Below are 20449 nucleotides of genomic sequence, written 5' to 3'. Positions count from 1 at the left end.
GATCTCCTCACTGAAAAACATAAACAATAGAAAACAGTGCTCTGGACTCAGACGTCACAGCAAAGCTTTGAATATTATTTATTACCACAAAGAGACCAAAGATTAAATGTCATCTTCATTAACTTTATTAGTTTTTATTTCATTAATTGCATAATATGAGAAGGAGTACAATTTATGTCACACATCTTAAAGCAGGTTTGTCTAAAATGTTTATCTGCCAAAGAAGTTTGACTGTTAACTTGATGTTGAACATGACAAACTTTAAAATATATTTGCACAAGAAGCTCATTATAATATACTAATATAACAACACCAGCACAGACATTTGGTATGAATTTCCTGAAGAACACAAACTGAAAAACAACATAAACGTCTGAATAATGACAGACTTTTCATTTGCTGGACTCAGCATTGAGACATTTCTTTTCTACCGTTAAGCTACGATGTTAAGACCATTTCCCAGCACGTGTACACGTGTGTGTGTGTGTGTGTGTGTGTGTGTGTGTGTGTGTGTGTGTGTGAGACAGGTAAAACCTCTGCTCCAGGTGAAGCAGCAATAGAGTCACTGGATTTTACTGAAGATGAAAAATAAAGCCAACAGATATAAACAAGTTATAACTACCCTCTTAGTTTTAGAACATTTTAGAAAATTACACCCTTTTGATAAAAACCACACCTTCGATATTTAAGATTCACTTTGTGATAATAAGTGTCCAAAGAACAATTTCAGCTCTGCAACAGAACAAATGGCACCATCACGAAATGAAACTCAAGGCAGCGCTGAAACAAAGAGCCACATAAATCCTCACAGGAAGGAATCTCGTCACTCTGCTGAGTCCCAACATTTAGTATTAATATTTACTTTATTACTTTTGACCTGAGGAAGATTTAAAATTAGTCCTATTGTTTCTGTCTCTACTGGCTCCTTCAGTTTTCTGTCTCTCCAATATCTGTTTAGTCTGGAAACACTGACGTTTTAATTTCAAGCTTTTGGCTGAAAGACATCAGAACTACAAGACAGACTCACATACTCCTGTTGGAACCAGACCTGTGCTAACACACATTTCTATTTCTGTAAAAACATTCATGTCCGGCCGCGACCATCTGTCATGAATGAATCTGAAAATCTGACCTCGGCTAATTCACTATCAGGAAGTCCTGCTCATTTACAGCTCTCCCATGGTTCACGATGACGTTCCACCTTCAGTTCTCCGTGAAAACATTAAACATTTCTCGTCCTTTCAGGCTACGCTCATTGACTAATCAGTTAAAGTCTGATCATTATGGTGTTGGTGCTCGTAAAAAAGCTCCCTACCACAAACTGACCATATAAACTTCAGTGGTACAAACACTGCAGAGGCTGCAGCCTTCTGTAAGTTCACAGCTTTTATAGAAACCTCTTACTCAAGATACTTGCTCTGGGATTAGCATAATGTGCGACAATGATACTTAATGTTGTCACAAAGGATAGAAAGAGAGCCATCACTGCCTCCAAACAGCAACAAGCAAAGGTTTGAGTGAAACGTCCCTTTAATCATCTCAGGTGTGTCAGTGAGGATGATGATGATGAGTGTTGATGGGCGCAGGCTGCTCTACCTGAGCCTGTGGCGCCACCTGCTGCTGGGAGGAGGGAAGTGCCTGCTGCAGCCTGGAGGGAGGAAGTGACATCATCGTCTTCAGCTTCTTGGGGTCGGTTTTGGGTGGTACGTCCTCCTCCTCGTCAGAGTCCTGGAGGCCATATTTGGAGAAATGGGCCACCTGACAGGGAGAGGGAGGAGTCAGTTACGTCACCATGACACACCTGAAACAGCACAGAGCTCGAGGCAACGCAGCTGCCACCGTTGTTTGAAACCGTGTGCGTTAAAGAACGACATCATTGAATCTTGATTCAAACGTCTGTATTCACATTCTCCTTTTCACAGCATCCACCTGTCCTTATTCATGTCTCAGGTGGGTCGACATCCACACAGGTACCAATAAGCAGATATCGACCGATAATTAAAAGCAACTCATGGTCCGTCAGTGTTCTCAGCTTCATCAGTCATGTCAGTCAAAGTCAAGAATCTAAGTTATTGTCAGTTGTAAATCAACTGAGGGTCATTTTTCCAAAGCCTGTGTGAGCGTCAGTAACTGACCTCGAATACCCAGGATCCGGTCTCAGGTCTGTACTCCAGGAAACGGGCTCCCTGTTTGCGTGAGGCTTTCTCCAGCCGACCCTCGTAGTTCATCTCAGTCAGACGCTCGGGGCTCCTGATCTGAGCGCAGGCCGTTTTGTCGTTTGGCCAAACGCCGTCCAGAGTCACCTCCGCTCGCCTACGACGACGCAGAGAGAAACAACAGGATCTGATTAGACCAGGAGCTGGATTACCAACACGGGCAGCTTGAGGCAAATCCTTTTTTCCTGCAGACCACCCAATGACCAGCCAACCATTAAAAACATTTCCATTTAGAGATCCTGGCTTCACTTGGTCTCCCGTCACTCACCTATTGAGCCCCTCCCCCTCCTGCGGCTTGTTTTTGTCGTCCGGGTACACGATGACCTCTTTGCGTCGGAAGTGCACAATCTCGTCGAGGTTCAGTCCCGTCACGTTCACCTCGCCGTAGAAGAAGATGGAGCCGTAGCCTGTGAGGGCCAATCAGAGCAGAGCGGTAAGACGTCTGTCCAATCGAGATTAGCAGGCATAGTGGAGCATGACAGCCCCCTTTAACTGAGGCTGCTTAGTCTCTAGAATCATCATACATGTGGAGAACCCCCAGATCTTATCTGGATCTTTAAAGAGCTGTGTTTGTGCCTGTCAGTAAAGTGTACACATCGTAAGGTGAAATCCAGCTACTGATAAAAAAAGGCGTAAAGCGGCGTTACCTTTCCTGCCAACCGTGAAGTTTTCTACCACACACTCTCCGTTTTCATCCACCATCTCAGCCAGATCCTCCATAGAGGGGATGGTGTAATAACCAACACGGTTCAGAACGATGCCTGAAACAGGAAACAGGATGTGATGCACCTCAAGGACAATCAAGGTCTTTTTAAGATAAATATCATTTCTGACACCAAGTTGTGTTGCCTGTTTTGTTCTCTTAATGTTTTTGTTCCAGTAAAGGAAATCTTAATACAGCCTTTTCCAGGAACGTAAGAACCCATAATAACTTAAGGCGTAGCCATCGTCTCTCGCCCCCCACCCCCCCCTTCTTACAGGTTCTTATGAGTTACAGGTTACGGGAGTCTCTGGGTTATGGGTCTTTTCTGTGTCCACACGGCTCCCACATGGGTTGAACACAGTGTTTGTTTCTGACCTGCTGGGTGGGGAGACTGTTGGGACTCCTGCTGCTCCTCCTCTCTCTCCTCCTGCAGAGACTCCTCCCCCAGAGATGCCGACACATCCTCGCTGCTCAGCTGAGTTCAAACACACAGCAACATGAAGTTATAACCTGACAGTGCAGACAGTCTGAACTCAGACGGACCTTCTGGACTCTTGCTGCTGTGTTAATCAGTTAATCATCATGTTTCTGACTCAATACAAATGACCTGCTGTGTGTAAAAATGTACGATACAAACTCGTGTCTTTGTATGGACTAAACATTTGAATATCTCGACTCCAAACTGTTAATATAGATGTCACTGCTCTCATTGTTGTCTCACTGTCCTACATACAAATGCTGCCTCTGCTCATCAAACCATCACAGGCTACGTGCTTTTGGGAACCAAAACAAAAAGTCCAGAACAGATCTGAGGCAGCTGACCTCCAGTCCGTTCCTGGACGGTTTGTGCATGTTGAGGTCGCTGATGGTGTCCTGCAGGCTGGTCTGAAGGCGCCCCTGCGGGATCGGCTTGGCGATGGGGTTGACGTAGAACTGGGTGACCTCCGGGTCGTCGTCTGCCTGGCTGCTGGGGCCCGGCACCTCCCTCAGCTCCTCCTCCTCCTCCATATGACTGCAGACAGGGAGAAAAGAGGGGAGGGCACTGCGTAATTAAAACATTATCCAAATGATCATCCAACTAATCAACAAACAATTAACAAAAATACTGATTTGAATGAATTAATTATGAGATCATTACATTTGAAAGGAAATACATAGTTTGACCTATGGAGGAATGCGACAAAATGTCACAGGAAGTTCTCTTCAAAATAAAAGTCCATTAGTCTCTTCCACCACGTCCATCGGCCACGTAAACCGTCCTCCACGTTTCAAAGTGTCTGAAGTCACTTTGTTTCGGTCAGTCAGTTAACGGCTAACACAGCCTCAAGTGTCACTGCTGTTGCTATGGTTACTTGCAGTTGAATATACCCTGAGCAATGATTTAAAGCAGCGGTTAAACTGTTGACCAGAACACATTTATGACAGCTGACAGCCAATCAGAGAGCTGAGATCTGTGTGTGTGTGTGTGTGTGTGTGTTTTAAGACCTGTGTCCGTTCTGCGGATACTCTGAAGGAGACGCGAGGTCGTCTGTCTCTTTGTTGATTGGACTGCTGTACTGACTGCTGTTCAGGTTCTTCAGCACAAGTTTCTTGATGCTCTTCCTGTGGACAGAAGACACACACACAAACCAGCTAACTTTGCAGTGTGTTGTACGTTAGTTGTGTAGGATTTTATTGTCAGTTAAGCACCTGCTAGGTGAACATGTTGTTAGATGGTCTCACAAAGCGCTTTCATACTCAATCGACTGTCAGACACTGTTGCCATGGTGATCAGATGGGTACCTGGGTACGAAGGCTCCGTTGGTGAGCGAGGGCTCGTCATCATCCAGGCCGTCGAAGAGCTGCGACTTGGAGGCCCCTGATGACGTCAGGGCTTTGGGGCGGACTCTGGTGGCAGGTCGAGGGGTCAGCTTGTAGTGGGTGGGAGTGGTCAGAGCCTTCTGGGCCGTCGGATTGGTTGGTTTCAGACGCTGTCAGAACACCAAAGTTGTGATTGGATACTCAAAATGTTTTGGTGCTTTGACCACAAAATCGGCAAAAGAATGTATTTTATACCTTTGTTTAATACCTTGGTTTTTAAGAAATGTTTATTTAATCAAGATTTATAGGGGGTGTATTGTAGGCCAAACTGTGCGCTCACCTCCTCTTTCTTCTTGGGGTCCGACAGCTGGTTTCTGAACAGTGGGGAGTCTCCGTACGGCGAGTACGCCAGAACGCTGAGCTGCTGCTGAAGCATGGCCTGCTGAGCAGCCGCTGCACTGGGATCTGTGAGTGCTGGAGGAGAAAAAACACTTCCCGTCACTGCTCCACCTCCACCGGGAGAGAGAGGTCAAATATACCACAAACGCTGACGGCTACGGTCAAGATGACAAAGAGATAATGTCGTTCGATTTGATGGGAAAACAGGGACGGTTTTATTGTTTGGAGTTTAAATTCCCACCAGCTGGTGCAGCACGGGGCGGCTAATAAAAACACTTCTCCAGGAAGGAGATGTTTTCATATGTTTTTAGTAAAAACATTCTTCTCCCTCAGTGTTCTGAATGCTGATAAACATGGAACAAGATACATGATAAACTCCATCAGTCCGTCCGTCAGTCAGTCCTGTCCCGTCTGTCTCCAGATGCTCACCGACGGGTTGCTGCGGAGCTCCGAAGCCCAGAGTGCTGGTCCCGCTGTTGAATCCGGCTGTTCCGAACGTTCCCATCGTTCCCAGTGTGGCGCCCAGTTTGTTCTGGTTATTTCCAAACAGAGACGTCTGTCCTGTGCCCACTGCTGAAGACACACACACAACTTCGTCTTACTACACTTGTGAGGACTGTCTAGTCAGCTGTAACACTGTTTTGGAGGTGGTACTGCTTGATTGACAGTGACCAATGTGAGGATGTACCCCCTTCTGTTTTTGTAAATTAATTATTTTTGCATTTTGGACTGTTGGTTGGGCAACAACTTGACGTCAGCTTGTCAGCAGCAACAGAGCGGTTGCAGACAAAGTTAATGGAAAGACTCGATTAGGAGTTTGACTTGCATTCATCTCCGAGCTTTATGACTCTATAAACGAGACGAGAGGAGAAAGAAGACAGACTGACGGACTGTGCAGATGGGACAGTACACTGTTGAGGCGAAATTCATTTTACTTTCTGTCTGACACCTTATGAAGCTGCAGGTCCAGAGTCTGTGGATTAACCCATGACAGTACTGATGTAGGTGATGAGTATCATTATATATTAGTTTGGCCTGGCTTTGAGAATGAGACAGATTCATTAAACGATACTATTTGATTCATCAAAACAACATTACATGTGAAATATTATTCAATCCTAAGAACATCAAAGGGTTAACCAAGTTTGTTAGCAATGACTTCTTTTGTGTAACTATATAATATTTATCAGAGTGCGCTTGTTTGCTCATTTGGAAATATATTTCTTTCTTTATTTTTCATTTTCTTCTTTATTGTCTGTGTTTTACATGTGTAACTATGTCCACATGCCTCCGTCAGTGGTCATTGGGAAACTTCTTTAGAAAAAGTCTAAAGAAGTCTGTCAAAGTGGTGTAGGACTGCAACTAACGACTTTCATTATCAATTAGTCATTAAAATGTCAGAAAATAGTGGGGGGGTAAAAAGCACACTGTTCAAATGAAAAGGTCCAAAACCCAGATAGAGATATTCAGTTTACTATCATAGAAGAGTAAGAAAACATTCACAATTGAGAAGTTGGAACCAGTGAATGTTTAGTATTTGTGTTTGATAAATGATTTAAATGATTATTTTCCTTATAATACACATCCTGGTTTTAGCTCTGTATCATCATCTAATCCTTCCTGATATCATGGTTCTTCCTGTACCTGTTCCGAAGCTGGTTCCCAGTCCAGTCCCCAGTCCTCCAGTCGCCGGCTTGTTTCCAAACAGACTCCCTCCAGCAGGGTTTGCACCGAAACCTGCACCAAGCAAAAAAAACAAAAACAAATCAATCAAATGGTAAACTGATTGACAACAGAAGAGTCTCCACTCTGAACACTGGCAGACATACCGAAGGTGGAGGTGTTGGTTCCAGTCCCCAGCGTGAGGGCGGGCTTGTTGCCAAACAGTCCGGTGCCAGTGCCAAAGGACGGGGCGCTGGTGGTGGTGGTGCCGAACCCGGCTGTCTTATTACCAAATAAACTCTGCTGTAGTAGACAAGACGCATACAGTTTCATTCAAATGACATTCACTTCCAGTGACTCGTCACATTTGTGGATGTATAAGATCAAATAAAACAGTGCATGCTCAGGGTGGTACTATGAGGGCTTTTGTAGTGGAGTTGAACCTGTGTAAGAAGGTCTCACTAGTAATAATATTAGAAAGAGGGCAGGACACTTATTGATGTTTGTTAACACTAAAAACGAAGTTGGGCTTTGTTATCAGCTTCTGACTAGTTTAAAAAAAGAGCCAGAGAGAGAGAGAGAGGGCTGCGCTCAAGAGAGCTTGCCAATTAATGAAAGAGACAAGAAGAAGAGAAAAGAGAAATAAAACTTAATTTAACCATGAAACACACAGCAGATAGTCGCTGTAGGAGAGACACTTCAGAGTGTTCGCAAAACCATCAGAGTCAGGAAAGGCAGAACAACAGGATCACTGTGCTGTTGTTCTTGTTTGCATTTGAAATACTGCCAATGTTTTTTCACTCTAATTTGTCTAATCTTCACATGCAGTGGAAACTCAGTTCCTTTGCTTCTGTAGCTCCTGGAACAGCTTATTTATGAGCCCATCTACTCTATTTTATTGAAGATTGAGTGTTTTTCCTGTGAGAACGGGTAAGAAAACAAGTCCCTCTGGTCAGAGTGAGGTCAGTCAAGGTTAGAAAGTTATTTAAAATACCAACAGCAATGTAACGTAGTGTCTGTCCTGATTGGGACCTCTACTTCATCTCTGGTTTGTACCTGCGTGGCGACGTTTCCAAATCCAGTGTTGGTTTGGCCGAACAGCCCGGTGGCCGTCCCAAAGCCAGTGGCGGTGCTCGTCTGAGCAGCGCCGAACAACCCACCCGCCGGCTGAGCCGCTGCCGTGTTCCCAAACAAACCCTGAATCACAAGAGAGGGCCGGTGTGACACAACATCCTCAAAACTCAGACTGAGGAGGTTTACAGTTACGAAGTGACAACATGCTGCTGTAATACGGCACATTTTTGATTTAAAGAAACATATTCATCTTTTTTCAAGTCCTGAGGAGTCAAACTCATGAGTGCTTTTTTCTGTGTGCAGCTTGAAAATCGGACTCTGAGCTTTTTACTGGATGTCTATGGGGCAGGTCCAGTGTTGAGGTTTAAATACTCCGTACTTGTTAGCCCTCACGCATTTTCTCACATAAACAAAATCCATTTTGAAAATCTTACTGAAATGAAAAGGCTACACTCAGTTTGACAACGAGGTTGTGTTTGTGTCAAAGCTGAGACCGTTTGTGGATTTTATAATCATACAGTTGTAATTCATCTTTGGTTACACGTTTTCTTTACATTTCAAACAGCACAGTGACATGAACAGAGCATCCATGAGCGCCTGACATTGAATTTATATAAATGCACACTATGACTGAGACTTGAAGACACTTAAGCAACCAAAGCTGCGTAGAGAAAGAAAATGACCATCACCATGCTGCTGGTGTTGGCCTGTCCCATAGTGTTGGTGTTGCCAAAGGAGAAGCCGGCGCTCTGTGTGGTGGTGGCCTGACCGAACGGCTTGAAGAGGCTGCTGGCTTGTTGCGGGGGCTGCTGACCGAACAGACCGCCTGTAGTCGTACCGAAACTGCCGGCAGCTGCTAGAGAGAGGCCAAACGCACAGCATGTCGCTTCACCAGCTTTAAGTAACGCTTCTTATTTTTGATATGTAAACTGATTTCTACAACACATTGGTAACTTAAACCTTCAACACTGTGGTGAGACAATGACTTCCAGCTTCGGTTTCATTTCCACTTACTTGCTGGTCCAAAGGTGCTCTTGTTCTGTCCGAAGGAGAAGCTGGTGTTGGGGGCTGAGGAGCCGAACAGGCCGGTGGCGGCGCTGGATGTGGCCGTGGCCGGTCCGAACAGACTGCCCGTCCCCGCAGCCATCGGGTTGGTCGGGCCCTTCCTGCCCGCCTGGTAGTCCTCTAGCCTCAACTCCTGCAGGGGGACACGTGAGAGAAATGGAAAAACAGAGAGAACGCAACAAAAATCAGATCAATCGAAACAACTTTTCAACAAAATTTAGTCCAGTTTCAACAGACGGCTGGACATTTTTAACCTGACTGATCTGTGCTGTTCTCAGCTGCTCCAACAATAATCTTCAACTTTGGAAAAAACTAAATGGTTTTCCAGAAGCTCCGTGAAATTTATTTCACTTGAATTCATCTCCACTAAATCCTCACGTTTACATTCTGAGCGACATGCCAACAACGGGCCGACCCGGGACCGGAGAGCCTGCCTGCTCATCTCTTGCTCTCTGCTTATATTTCTTGGCTGAAATTCCACTTTTACAATTTCATGTGTTGATTTTTAAAAAATAAAATTATGTATTTCTTCTGATTATAATGCAAGAAATCATAGATTGCAGGTTTGTGGATTCATAGCAGGTAATGTCAACCACAAATTTGAATCCATTTAGCCAATCTCATGATTATTAACCTTATCTGATATGAACAGTGTTTCATGCCTCCAGAAAGAAAGCAACTAAGCAAACAAGTTTGCAGAGCTCAGGTTTCAGTTAAGTCAAGCCCATTAACAATAATAAATTAAAATCTGATACTGCACCAATTTCCGAAAGGCTTTCCAGGTCCTGACAGAGCTGACAGTGATGATCAATCCCTAAAAGCAGCAGCTGGCATGTTGGTCTGTGCATCAAACAAAACAAACTCACCTCCAGGGATTTGTTCTCGTACTCCTTCATGGCAGTGATGCACTGGTGCTTGGTGTTGATGCTCGTGGTGACGCCTGCTTTCACCATTGTGTCACTTCCTGTTGGAGGCTGAAGGGAGAAAAAAGAAAAGCATGAGTAAAATGTAAAAACATGCTCGAGTGTTAAACTAAATACTACATACTCGTTGAATACAGGGTGTACTTTATACTAATCTCTACAGTACTGTGTTTTTTGCAGTGAGTACACCAGAGCATCGACATACTAACAGAAAATGATACATTATACTGTCAGACGTCAAACTGCAACCGCCAATTAAACTTAGTATTTGTTGTTTTCTGAAGTGTTTCTGTCATATTTGTCAGTTTGTCGTATGAATTAGGCAGCTACAGACTGCACCTCCCTTTACAACAGGAAGTGAGCTTCTGCATCCTGTGGTGTGTCCACATTCGCTGGACCTGAAGCACTCACGTTGAATTTTACGGTTGTTCCTGGCTGCTGTGCGGCGGAGAACCCCGAGCCTCCAAACAGGGAGGCTGTTCCACCAAATGGGTTGGAGGTGGTGTTGGTCGCCCCAAACAGCCCGCCACTGCTGGTGCTCGTCCCAAAGCCTGGAGGACACGGTGGGAGGGAGACTTCTTCAGGCCGTTCAGACGTTTCATTAGATAAACAAAAGTGACAACTGGAGCAGTTTGGAAATTGAACTGGAGCACTGGGTTACTGTTATTTAACATCTTTTTTGTAAGTAAACACTTTTATTAGAAGCATGAGGATTCTGAATTTTGTGGTATTATTTCATCCCTTTTAAATGTGTACTACTTTGCTTTATATACTTGATACTTCTTTTTGGTATCTTCCCCTCTGTTAGTGGCTATTAATATGGGCCTTCTGAATTCAGAAAAAAAGTGTTAACTCTAACTTATCATCTCCTTAATAAACAGTCAGCTGTTAAAGGTTTTCATTACTGATCTATTCTATAATAGAATAAGAACACCCATAAAGATGTGAACTGTACACCAAAAACCGTGAAGTAAGGAGGGTTCTCACTTCCAAAAGATGTGGGTTTGTTGGCACCAAAAGCATTGTTCTGCTGGGAGAAGAGTCCGCCGGTGGTGCCTGTTCCAGTGCTGCCAAACAGGCTGGTCGTCGTGCCGCTCGCTGCACCAAAACCGAAGCCGGTGCTGGTGGAGGAAGTTGCCGGCTGGCTGAATGTACTAGACCCAAACAGACCACCTGAAGGAAAGAAAGAGGGACAGATTAGTGCAACATATTTATTCTACATCTTTAAAAGCGACCTTCTTTTCTATATCGCTGTACATTGTTGTACATGGATTTAATTGACCGGTCTTTCAAGTAACAAATTGTTGTTGAATAAAGAACAGAAGCTTTGAAAAATCTAAAACCTCATTGTAGACTAGATTCTGACAATTAACAGGCAGATGTGGTCTCAGCATTTGGGCTCACCTGTGCAGGACAGAGACACTGAACAGCCAAACAATACAAACGTCCGACTGCTTTTTTCTATCAAGAGCAAATAAGACAAGAGCTGACAAACCAGGTTTATTCTGTGTGGGACCAAAAAGTCCTCCAGCGTTGCTGGTGGTCCCAAACGCAGACGTCCCAAAGCCTCCTGCCGTCCCAAAACCTGCATCTGCAGTTACAGAGTTCATGTGAGGAGAGGACGATGTGACACAAACTGATGTTTTAAAATCACCTGCTGTCATTATACCAGTCCAGTGTCAAACATAACGACATCGTGCAGACACTCACACAGTTGAAATAAAAACCTAGAAACTTTCTCAGGCTGCATTTCACTAACACAGATTAAGATAATCAAGGTGTTTAGTTCGTTCATCTTATCATCTACCTCATCAGTCGTTTATTAGGGCTGAATGGTAAAACCAGAAATCTACATCATAGGGACAGACAGTTGTGGGATTACTAGATCGTACTCCTGGTCAGATGTCTTTGGTTGTTGTATGTATTCTGTTAAACTCAGGGTTTCACTGTATGAAGTGAAAAAATATTAACCTCAACATATGTGAAATTTGCCATTTCACACAGCAAATACCAAATGTTTAATGAGTATGGCTTCTGTTTTGACTGTCATCTACTCTCTCAACTAAATTGAGGTGAGATGCATCAGGATCTGGGTGGCTTGCTACCTTTGCTAAACACTTTCCTGGAGGAAAAACTTAAATTAGATCAGATCAGATAATTCGTTGAGTGAAAGATACAAAATTAGTACATTTAGGTGAGTAAGGGAATAAGTCAGTTGAAAATCTCCAGGCTTATTGTCATGACTTTAACATTAACTTACTATTCTCTGCTTTTCAATACGGTAACACAGTAAAAACAACTCTATTAGCAATGATCACTTCAGCCTATTTACTGTCCTGCCATTACTGTAGAAATTTAGTCAGTTTGCTTCACTATAACCTTTATGTCCAGGAGTCAGAGAATGTAACTGACGGACAGACAAGAAGAAATGTTGTTTTTAAGTTCACCTGTAAGAATCAACTTGGCCCGACACTGTTTTAGGTTTGAATAAATAAATGATAAAACCACTTACTTTGCTGTCCAAAGGTCGATGAGGTGCCAAAGCCCCCTGTCCCTCCACCGAAGGGAGTACCAAATGACTTGTTGAACATCTTGCCCTGCTAGAAGGACCGCATATGTCTTCTGTATGGAGACAAACAAAAATATCTACTTCATAAACTGTTTAAATAGCTGCACTCTTCATATTCAGCAGCAGCATTCCAAAACTGTTAGAAAATATCAGTGAAAGGTCATTATTAATCATTAATCACAAACAGTTTTGTTATAAAGCCCATCATGGAAGACAAAATAAGTTTAGGGTTTTTCCTTACACATTTAACATTTTTGACAGAAGTCAAACTAAACAGTTTAAACACACTTACTGCTTTGAAGCAACAAATGGTATGACTGAAAAAGCCAATGATGATTACATTTACATTAAGTTGGGGGAAACAAAAACTCAAAGTTTCTCTAGTCTTTAAGATGTAGGTGTCACCAGGTATTGACCAAAGGGTAAACACTTCCTGCTCCCATCTACTAAATTCAAGAAGAATTACTTTCTCTCTATTTCAGGGACATTTCTCAGCTGGACCTCTGAAGTCTTTCTGTGGGCTGAAAATAGAGAAGCTGTCTAAATCTTCCTGTCACAACAGGTCCTCCTCTCCACAGATACTGCACAAAACACTACAGGACACAGAAGTATTCACAGACTTTATTTTCTTAGAGCAGATCTATTGCGCTGTCAAACATATCTGACTGCTGCTCTAGTTGTAGGCCAACTTTAGACTAAGTGTGAAAGGTGCAGCTGTATTTTAGTGACTGAATCAGGCAGAAATCTGACAGGTGAAACTTCAGCACAACAATGCTTCGAAATGAAGTGACCCCCTGGCCTGAACTCTGGGAGCACAAAGTAACGTTACTGCAGAAGACAACACTAGCCGGACCTCACTCGGGGGTCCGACTTCCAGCTCCACGTGCAGCTACCCGGGATGTGCCATTAGTTAATACCGTTAAAACAGAACACAACATTACTGTCAGCCCCTACTAGTTGGCTGAATTACACCTAGCTGGAAAACAAGCCGGTCAGTTAGCGAGTCAGAGCCAGACAAAACCAGTTATTAACCGCAAATCAACCCACGTAGCGACAGCTAACATTTACATGCCCATAGCATAATTTTCCGCGTCAGCTAACAACATGTTAGTTCTATGAGTTAACCGCACAAGCAAAGCTATCAACAAGTTAACTAGTCCTTTCGAAGCATGATAAGCGTTTAAATCTATATAAACGCATACTACTGCTGGACAATTACCGTGATACGGACAGTTGCTAGTTAGAAGTTACGTGCGTCAAGCTAATGTTAGCTAGCTAGCTCTCCCGCTAACTACTTAGCGTTGCTACGTAAACGTTAGCAAAACAAAAGCAAGACAAAGAACAACTGTTACTTCCACAAACATTTACCTTTATCAACGTTGCAGTGGATGTTCGGTTTCTTTATCGGCCGCCCTCCTACAATGTTAAAGTAACGGAGTCCAATATGTTCAAAGGTAAAAGTACCTTTAGCTAAACATCGGCAGAGCCGGATACCTTTGTCAACGAGGAGGGAAAACTGTCGACCAGCAACCGTCACTACGCAATTTCAAACGTCATACGTCATGACGAGTGGTGCGTTCCAGAGCCATGGTGCATTCTTGCTTTCCGCCACCTACTGGATTGTAACAGCTTCACAGTGCAATCTGTTTACAGTGCCCAGAGTCAGTGCAAGTCCTTCCCTCTGTGTAACATCTAGATCTTCTCCAGATATGTCCACAATGTTCAAGAATCTCTCGAGCTCGAACTCTGTGAAGCATTTTTGGTCCTCATGAGAACCAGTTTCATCATAGCGGTTGATGGCTTTTGCAACTGCACTTACATACATTCAAAGAAATTTTCCGGACTGACTGACTCTTAGTAAAGTAAAGTAATGATGGACTGTTGTTTCTCTTTACTTAAGTGACTTTCAAAGTAGTTCTTGCCATAATATGGATTACAGCAGTAGTCAAATAGGGCTATTTACTGGTTACCAGCGCCACACAACTAATAGTCTCAAACGCATAAGACAAGACGTTTGACACACCTGTTAATTGAAAACCATTCCAGATGTTTTCTCATCACCCCTATAGCTAATTTTTGCACACCCTAGAAATATCTTATAGCACTGTTTTACACTGACTCACACAGAGGTATTTCTAAGGCCCCAAACTCCAGCAGAGTAATCATGCACAGGACCACAGATAACAATAAAAAGGCCTGAAAGAAGAAGAGGACCTGACAAACTGGTGTCAGGACAACCTACTCCTGAACGTCAGCAAGACTAAGGAGCTGATAGTGGACTTTTATTATTTATTATTTATTTATTTATTATTATCTGTCCAAGGAGAAGCATATACAAAGCAAACAGAAGTGGACCCAGGGCCAAACCTTGGGGCACACCACAAACAGAGTTTCAGATTCTGTTGTTATGCATTAAGATGCTTAAGATGATTGAACAGTGATGAAACATTTATTTTTATAAATCTAGTAATATGCTGAAATATAATGGTGAATGAGAATATGAAAGATATAATGAGCACACAGTGAACATGATGTTAGATAAGGCACCGGTGTACCAGGCTGTTGATAAATTGATAAATATTGATAAATCATACATGAGGTCAATTATAAAAGTGTCTACAAACAAAAGATTTTCTTTGAGAACTGAAGTAGAAAATGTGCGTACTCTATTTTTCATATCTATTGTTGAAGGAAATGGTGTTATTTCTATAATCAATGCATAACTTAGATGTGTGATAAGTTTAATCATAAGAAATGGGCACTAATGGGCAGAGAGTAAGTACAGTGGAGCACACATGTATTGAAAAGTCAAAGGCCACTCTGCCCTGAACATGTCAGAAGAGTTATAGGGGTGTTTTGTAAGAAACAGGATAAAAACATACAAAACATGTTTTCTAATGCTTTTCCTCGTCTGCCTATGTAAAGCACTTCGAGTTGCCTCTGTATTTGAAATGTGCTATATAAATGGGAAAGGAAAACGTTGATGTGACGTTTAATGTTGATGGAAGTTTGGCAGAACCTTTTAAAGGTTTTTCTTGTGAAAATGCCCAGCTACAGTTATGTCAGTGTGATGGTAGCAGCCAGCCTTACGGGCTGAAGCTTTTGTTGGTTGTTGGCTGTAGATGTATCATGTATGTGGTGAAAGAAGTGACTGGTACAACTTGTTTAGCCAGCTCCTTTTTGAACTGAATCCACTGTGTTGGAATAATAATTCACCTTACAGGAGTCAACAATCAGCCAAACTGAAACATCAGACAAACATGACAGCCTCTCAAACCTGAAGGGATACCTGAGTATACGCATATAAAAAACAAGGCAACAGTCCCTCCAGACTTTTGATGTTTTTCTGCATATTCCATCATAAGAGGAGAAAGGAATATTTAATGGTTTTACTAAACACAACACATTGAGACTGATATCGTGTCCAGCTTCTTCTTCTTCTTTTATCTCTACTCAGACGTATTAAGCAAGGTCCTACTGTAATAATAATACAGCCCATCACTGGTGATGTGTAAGTGTTTTAACATGAAGCTGAGGTTATCTCAGTGTCAGAACAGCATGTACCTCGGGATATTTCTGCTCTAATAATGCCTATGTAATTACTATGCAGGCGACAGGCCGTCTGCAAGCGCTGATGAACTGGACAGTAAAGGTTCATATCTGCCATGAACACTGCATTTCCTCAGAAATCAGTAAAATGTCCCCCGTGAGGTGCATGCAGTGAAGAAAAGTCAGAAATCTCAAAAACAGAAATTAGGCCTTTTCTATTTAATTTCTTTTTACTTCTGTATGAAAACAGCAAAACACACAGTTATTTTTCTTTTCTGATGCCCAAAAAAATGGAAAACCTATTTTTTAGTTTATCATGCCTCTGACACAGTCTCAGCTAAATTTACGAAGCTTCACAAAATGTTTACTTCAGAGATTTTTTTTGGAAAGCTTTATTTTGCACAGGTGTTCATCGTATTGTGTCCACGCCCTGTATCGATCAATATATCCGATCTATGTAAGTCTGAAGTCCACCAGTGTGAGATGTTTCAGCTCTGTGCCGGTTCTAAGGCTGTAAAGTGATGCGTTCACCCTGACAGCTTGACCACAATAAAAATAAGTTCTAGAGAGTTTTGTGTTATGTTTCACAATTACGAATGCTCAAAAATTGTATTTAATGTAAACTGAAACCTAAATCTGTTTGTTGCTTAAACAGTTTACATTTTTTATGACTCTATTTTTATATCTCTACATATTGAATTATTAAAATTTGATTCCCACACACTGTGAAATATATATATATATATATATCCAGAGAGATGAATGCAGCCTCAGTGGATTTCAAGCAATACTGACATTTATTGTTTTAACAAAAGTTCTCAAAATGATGAAACTGTGTCTTTTGTTTCTTTCTTACTCAATCCCTACAGTCAGATATGATGACTAATGAAGGCCTCCCCGAAAACCTGACAGAGTTTGACTTCTCAGCCTTGGCTGGGACGACTGAGCGCTTCAGTCGACAGCACACATACATGAGGACGGGTCTGATGGTCTGGTCTCTGAGGCCATAGATGAGAGCACTCAGACATCTGGGAAAAAGGATAATACACACATAAAGAATATTCTGGATGCGAACAATTGCTATTCTGTCAAGGATTTTTGAGATGGCAATAACCAAGGGGTCCTGTATAGTTGAAGCGAGAGTGAGGCCCAGCTGCACCAGATGCAGCAGCAGCGTGTTACGAGCTTTACGGGCTGAAGCTTTGTCTGTGGAGGCCGACCTGGCTGCTACCATCACACCGATATAAGAAGAAACGACTGCCACACCAGCTGATACAAACACAAAACAAGTGAAGGCTTTGTCATAATCATCAGACATTGGGCCAAGAAAGATGGCTATGTCAGAGCAAAAGTCTTTCATCTGCAGGCTCTCCAGGTCTTCAAATGGGAACCATAACAGCAACAGAACCCGAGTGAGGATATTTAGTGAACTGAAGGCCCAAACCAAACAAATAGCCACCCCTGTGTTTCTGATGGTGATGATGGTAGCGTGCCTCAGTGGGTAGCACACAGCTACATATCTCTCCAGACACATCACCACCAGTGTGAGAGGAGAGATCACACTTGTGAGATTAGCGAGCATGGCAAGAACACCACATACAGGATACGTCAGTCTTATTCTACAAGCAGCCAGTATGTACAGTAACTGACTCAGTGCCATCTGAACAGTGTCTGCAAAAAGGAGGTTATACAGAAGAATGTAACGTGAGGTCTCACGAAACACTGGTTTACTCCTCAAGGTGAATAACAAGGTCCCATTAATGAAGAGAAACACACAGCATGGTACTGTAGTCAGAGTGGAAAACATCACTCTCTCCAGTAACCCCTGATACTGCTTTTCAGCACTGACATTGGACTGAGACTGATTTGCATATGACATCTTAGAGCAACAGTTAAGACATGACACATTTCTTGTCGTTGTAATTGAATAAAAGCACAATGAACCCTGTCAGTTTGTATTCCTAAAACGGTGAACAGTACTCTTTAAAGCAAAACCCACAAATCATCCACAAACATTTTTTATGTGTAGAAAGTTAGCAGGTTAGATGCAAAGCTTGTTACTGTGTGGGCAGAACTGTTCTGCAAGGTTTCCCATACCTCACATATTGTTTATGATCTCTGTCCTCACACCAAGTTCACGTGACACCATCATCATTGAGGAAGCTGGTATTATTTATTATTGGCAAGTAGGTTTTGCCATATAAGGAATTTTGCCTCGTTATTTTGGTGCATAATGGTCACGATAAACATAGTACGAGAAAAGAAAAAGCAAGTCCTGCAAGTCAAGTCAAAATGTCTGTTTTAAAATGAGAAGAATTCAATTTCAATTTCAATTTTTTGAAAGTGCCATATTACAACAAAAGTTATCTAATGACACTTTACAAATAGAGCAGGTCTAGACCGACTCTTTATAATATTAAAACAGAGACCCAACAGTTCCCACCATGAGCAAGCGCCGAGGCAAGGAAAACCTTCCTTTAACAGGAAGGAATCTCGAACAAAACCGGACTCTACAGTAATAACAATAACAACTAAAATAATAACAGAAATATGACTAATAATAATAATTGCAGCGTGGGAGTTAAGCAGACCCATGGCTGCAGGCGGTCCACAACAACCATCCATGGAAGACTGCGAACTGCAGCCAGGCGTACCACGATCCACATAAACCTGCGAGACTAGAAAGCTCAAAGTTTGCCAGAACCTCTTTGAGGCCAAACAAAAGGGTTTCTCCGTGTTCTCCTCAAACTCTTCTCACACCCATATTTTTCACCTAAGCGAAGGCAATAGGTGCTGGACAGATCAGATGATGACAACCACTGGCCTTGCTCTGTTTAGCAAGGACATGAAGAAGCTATCGAATGTTAGCTAACATAACTAATAGCTAGCTACCATTTACAACTAATTACATATACTTTATATTACGTGTAATTCAATTCAATTCAATTTTATTTACATAGCGCAAATAAAATCACAACAAAAAGTCATCTCATGGCACTTTACAAATAGAGCAGGTCGAGACCGACTCTTTATAATGTTATTACAGAGACCCAACAGTTCCCACCATGAGAAGCACTATGGAGACAGAGGACAGGAAGAACTTCCTTTAACAGGCAGAACCAGACTCTGGATGAGTGGGCATATATAAGGTGAATAGTATTGGTCCAAGCACAGAACCTTGTGGAACTCCATGACTGACTTTGGCGTACATGGAGGATTCATCGTTAACATGTACAATTAAGTGTTCCAGTCTCTGTAATAGGATATGATGGTCAATGGTGTCGAATGCAGCACTAAGATCTAACAAAACAAGTACAGAGACAAGTCCTCTGTCTGATGCAGTGAGAAGGTCATCTGTAACTTTCACCAGTGCTGTCTCTGTGCTATGATGAGCTCTGAAACCTGACTGAAAGTCCTCAAGCAACTTATTGTCAAGTAGAAAGTCACACAGCTGGTTGGCGACTGCTTTCTCAAGAATCTTGGAGAGAAAGGGAAGGTTAAATATAGGTCTATAGTTGGCTAAAACCTCTGGATCAAGAGTGGGCTTTTTAAGAAGAGGTTTAATTACAGCTACTTTAAAGGACTGTGGTACGTAGCCTGTTAATAAAGACAGATTGATCATGTCTAGTAAAGAAGTGCTGACTAAAGGTAAAACCTCTTTGAGCAGCCAGGTTGGGATGGGGTCTAAGAGACAAGTTGATGGCTTAGATGAAGAGATGGTTTTAGTAATTTGGTGAAGGTCAATGGGAGAAAAGCAATCTAAATATACATCAGGTTTTACAGCTGTTTCTGAGATTCCTGTGTTTGAAGGTAAGATACCACCTGAAGACAGGAGGTGATCAATTCTGTCTCTAATAGTTAGAATTTTATCATTAAAGAAGCTCATGAAGTCATTACTGCTGAGGCTTATAGGAATACATGGCTCAATAGAGCTGTGACTCTCTGTCAGCCTGGCTACAGTGCTGAAGAGAAACCTGGGGTTGTTCTTGTTCTCTTAATGTTGAGTAATAGGCTGCTCTGGCTTTACAGAGGGCCTTCCTATAAGTTCTAAGACTATCTTGCCAAATTAAACGTGATTCCTCCAGTTTGGTGGAGCCAAGTTTCCTTTCAAGTTTCTGCTCTGTTTGTTTCAAGTGCGACTTGAAATGGGTAAACACAGTTTTGAAGAAACAACTTTTAGGTTCAGACATTAAAGACTGAAGTTAAGTTTTCTCTACTTACTTTGGACTTGTTTTAACTTGTTAAACTTTGCCATAATTTGTCTCCACAGAGGTACCTCTCCATGAAGATTCCTGATAAACACCAGAGGGAATCATTAATCATGTCAATATTTACTGAAAACATTAACGACTAAGGGTTTGAATATTTAATGTGTCTTAATGAGTTATCTGGAGACTAGGTGGGAGGGAGGGATTTCTCTCTGTGACACCTCAGAGTGTTTTCAGCAGCTGAATAACAACATTTACACTCAAGATTTAGAAAAAGGCAC

At 42.3% G+C, this 20449-nt stretch overlaps 2 protein-coding genes across 2 annotated transcripts in view; both read right to left on the bottom strand.

Annotated features, from left to right (window-relative positions):
• nup98 (nucleoporin 98 and 96 precursor) overlaps positions 1-13916 on the bottom strand; it is a 23645-nt gene extending 9729 nt beyond the window's left edge. The window contains exons 1-21 of the mRNA XM_070916800.1: positions 13780-13916; positions 12355-12464; positions 11338-11433; positions 10830-11015; positions 10254-10393; positions 9786-9893; positions 8869-9052; positions 8544-8710; positions 7837-7977; positions 6948-7080; positions 6763-6855; positions 5548-5691; positions 5060-5193; positions 4702-4889; positions 4405-4521; positions 3742-3931; positions 3295-3394; positions 2864-2977; positions 2485-2623; positions 2136-2313; positions 1597-1758 (exon numbers count right to left, since the gene is read on the bottom strand). Of these exons, the coding sequence (XP_070772901.1) occupies positions 1597-1758; positions 2136-2313; positions 2485-2623; positions 2864-2977; positions 3295-3394; positions 3742-3931; positions 4405-4521; positions 4702-4889; positions 5060-5193; positions 5548-5691; positions 6763-6855; positions 6948-7080; positions 7837-7977; positions 8544-8710; positions 8869-9052; positions 9786-9893; positions 10254-10393; positions 10830-11015; positions 11338-11433; positions 12355-12433 (2793 nt within the window). The 5' untranslated portion in view covers positions 12434-12464; positions 13780-13916. The remainder of the gene's footprint in view (positions 1-1596; positions 1759-2135; positions 2314-2484; positions 2624-2863; positions 2978-3294; positions 3395-3741; positions 3932-4404; positions 4522-4701; positions 4890-5059; positions 5194-5547; positions 5692-6762; positions 6856-6947; positions 7081-7836; positions 7978-8543; positions 8711-8868; positions 9053-9785; positions 9894-10253; positions 10394-10829; positions 11016-11337; positions 11434-12354; positions 12465-13779) is intronic.
• Positions 13917-16816: 2900 nt separating this feature from the next.
• Positions 16817-17839, bottom strand: LOC139295403 (odorant receptor 131-2-like). Its single transcript, XM_070917596.1, has one exon. It carries the CDS (start codon positions 17837-17839, stop codon positions 16817-16819), a length of 1023 nt encoding a protein of 340 aa, XP_070773697.1.
• Between the last annotated feature and the right edge of the window lie 2610 nt (positions 17840-20449).

Source organism: Enoplosus armatus, chromosome 13 (assembly GCF_043641665.1).
Source record: "Enoplosus armatus isolate fEnoArm2 chromosome 13, fEnoArm2.hap1, whole genome shotgun sequence".
NCBI classification, from domain to species: Eukaryota; Metazoa; Chordata; class Actinopteri; order Centrarchiformes; family Enoplosidae; genus Enoplosus; species Enoplosus armatus.
This window is presented reverse-complemented; position numbering and strand designations above follow the sequence as displayed.

Coding starts and splice junctions, on each gene's coding strand:
- LOC139295403 (XM_070917596.1), bottom strand. CDS start 17,839: ATGTCATATGCAAATCAGTCTCAGTCCAATGTCAGTGCTGAAAAGCAG.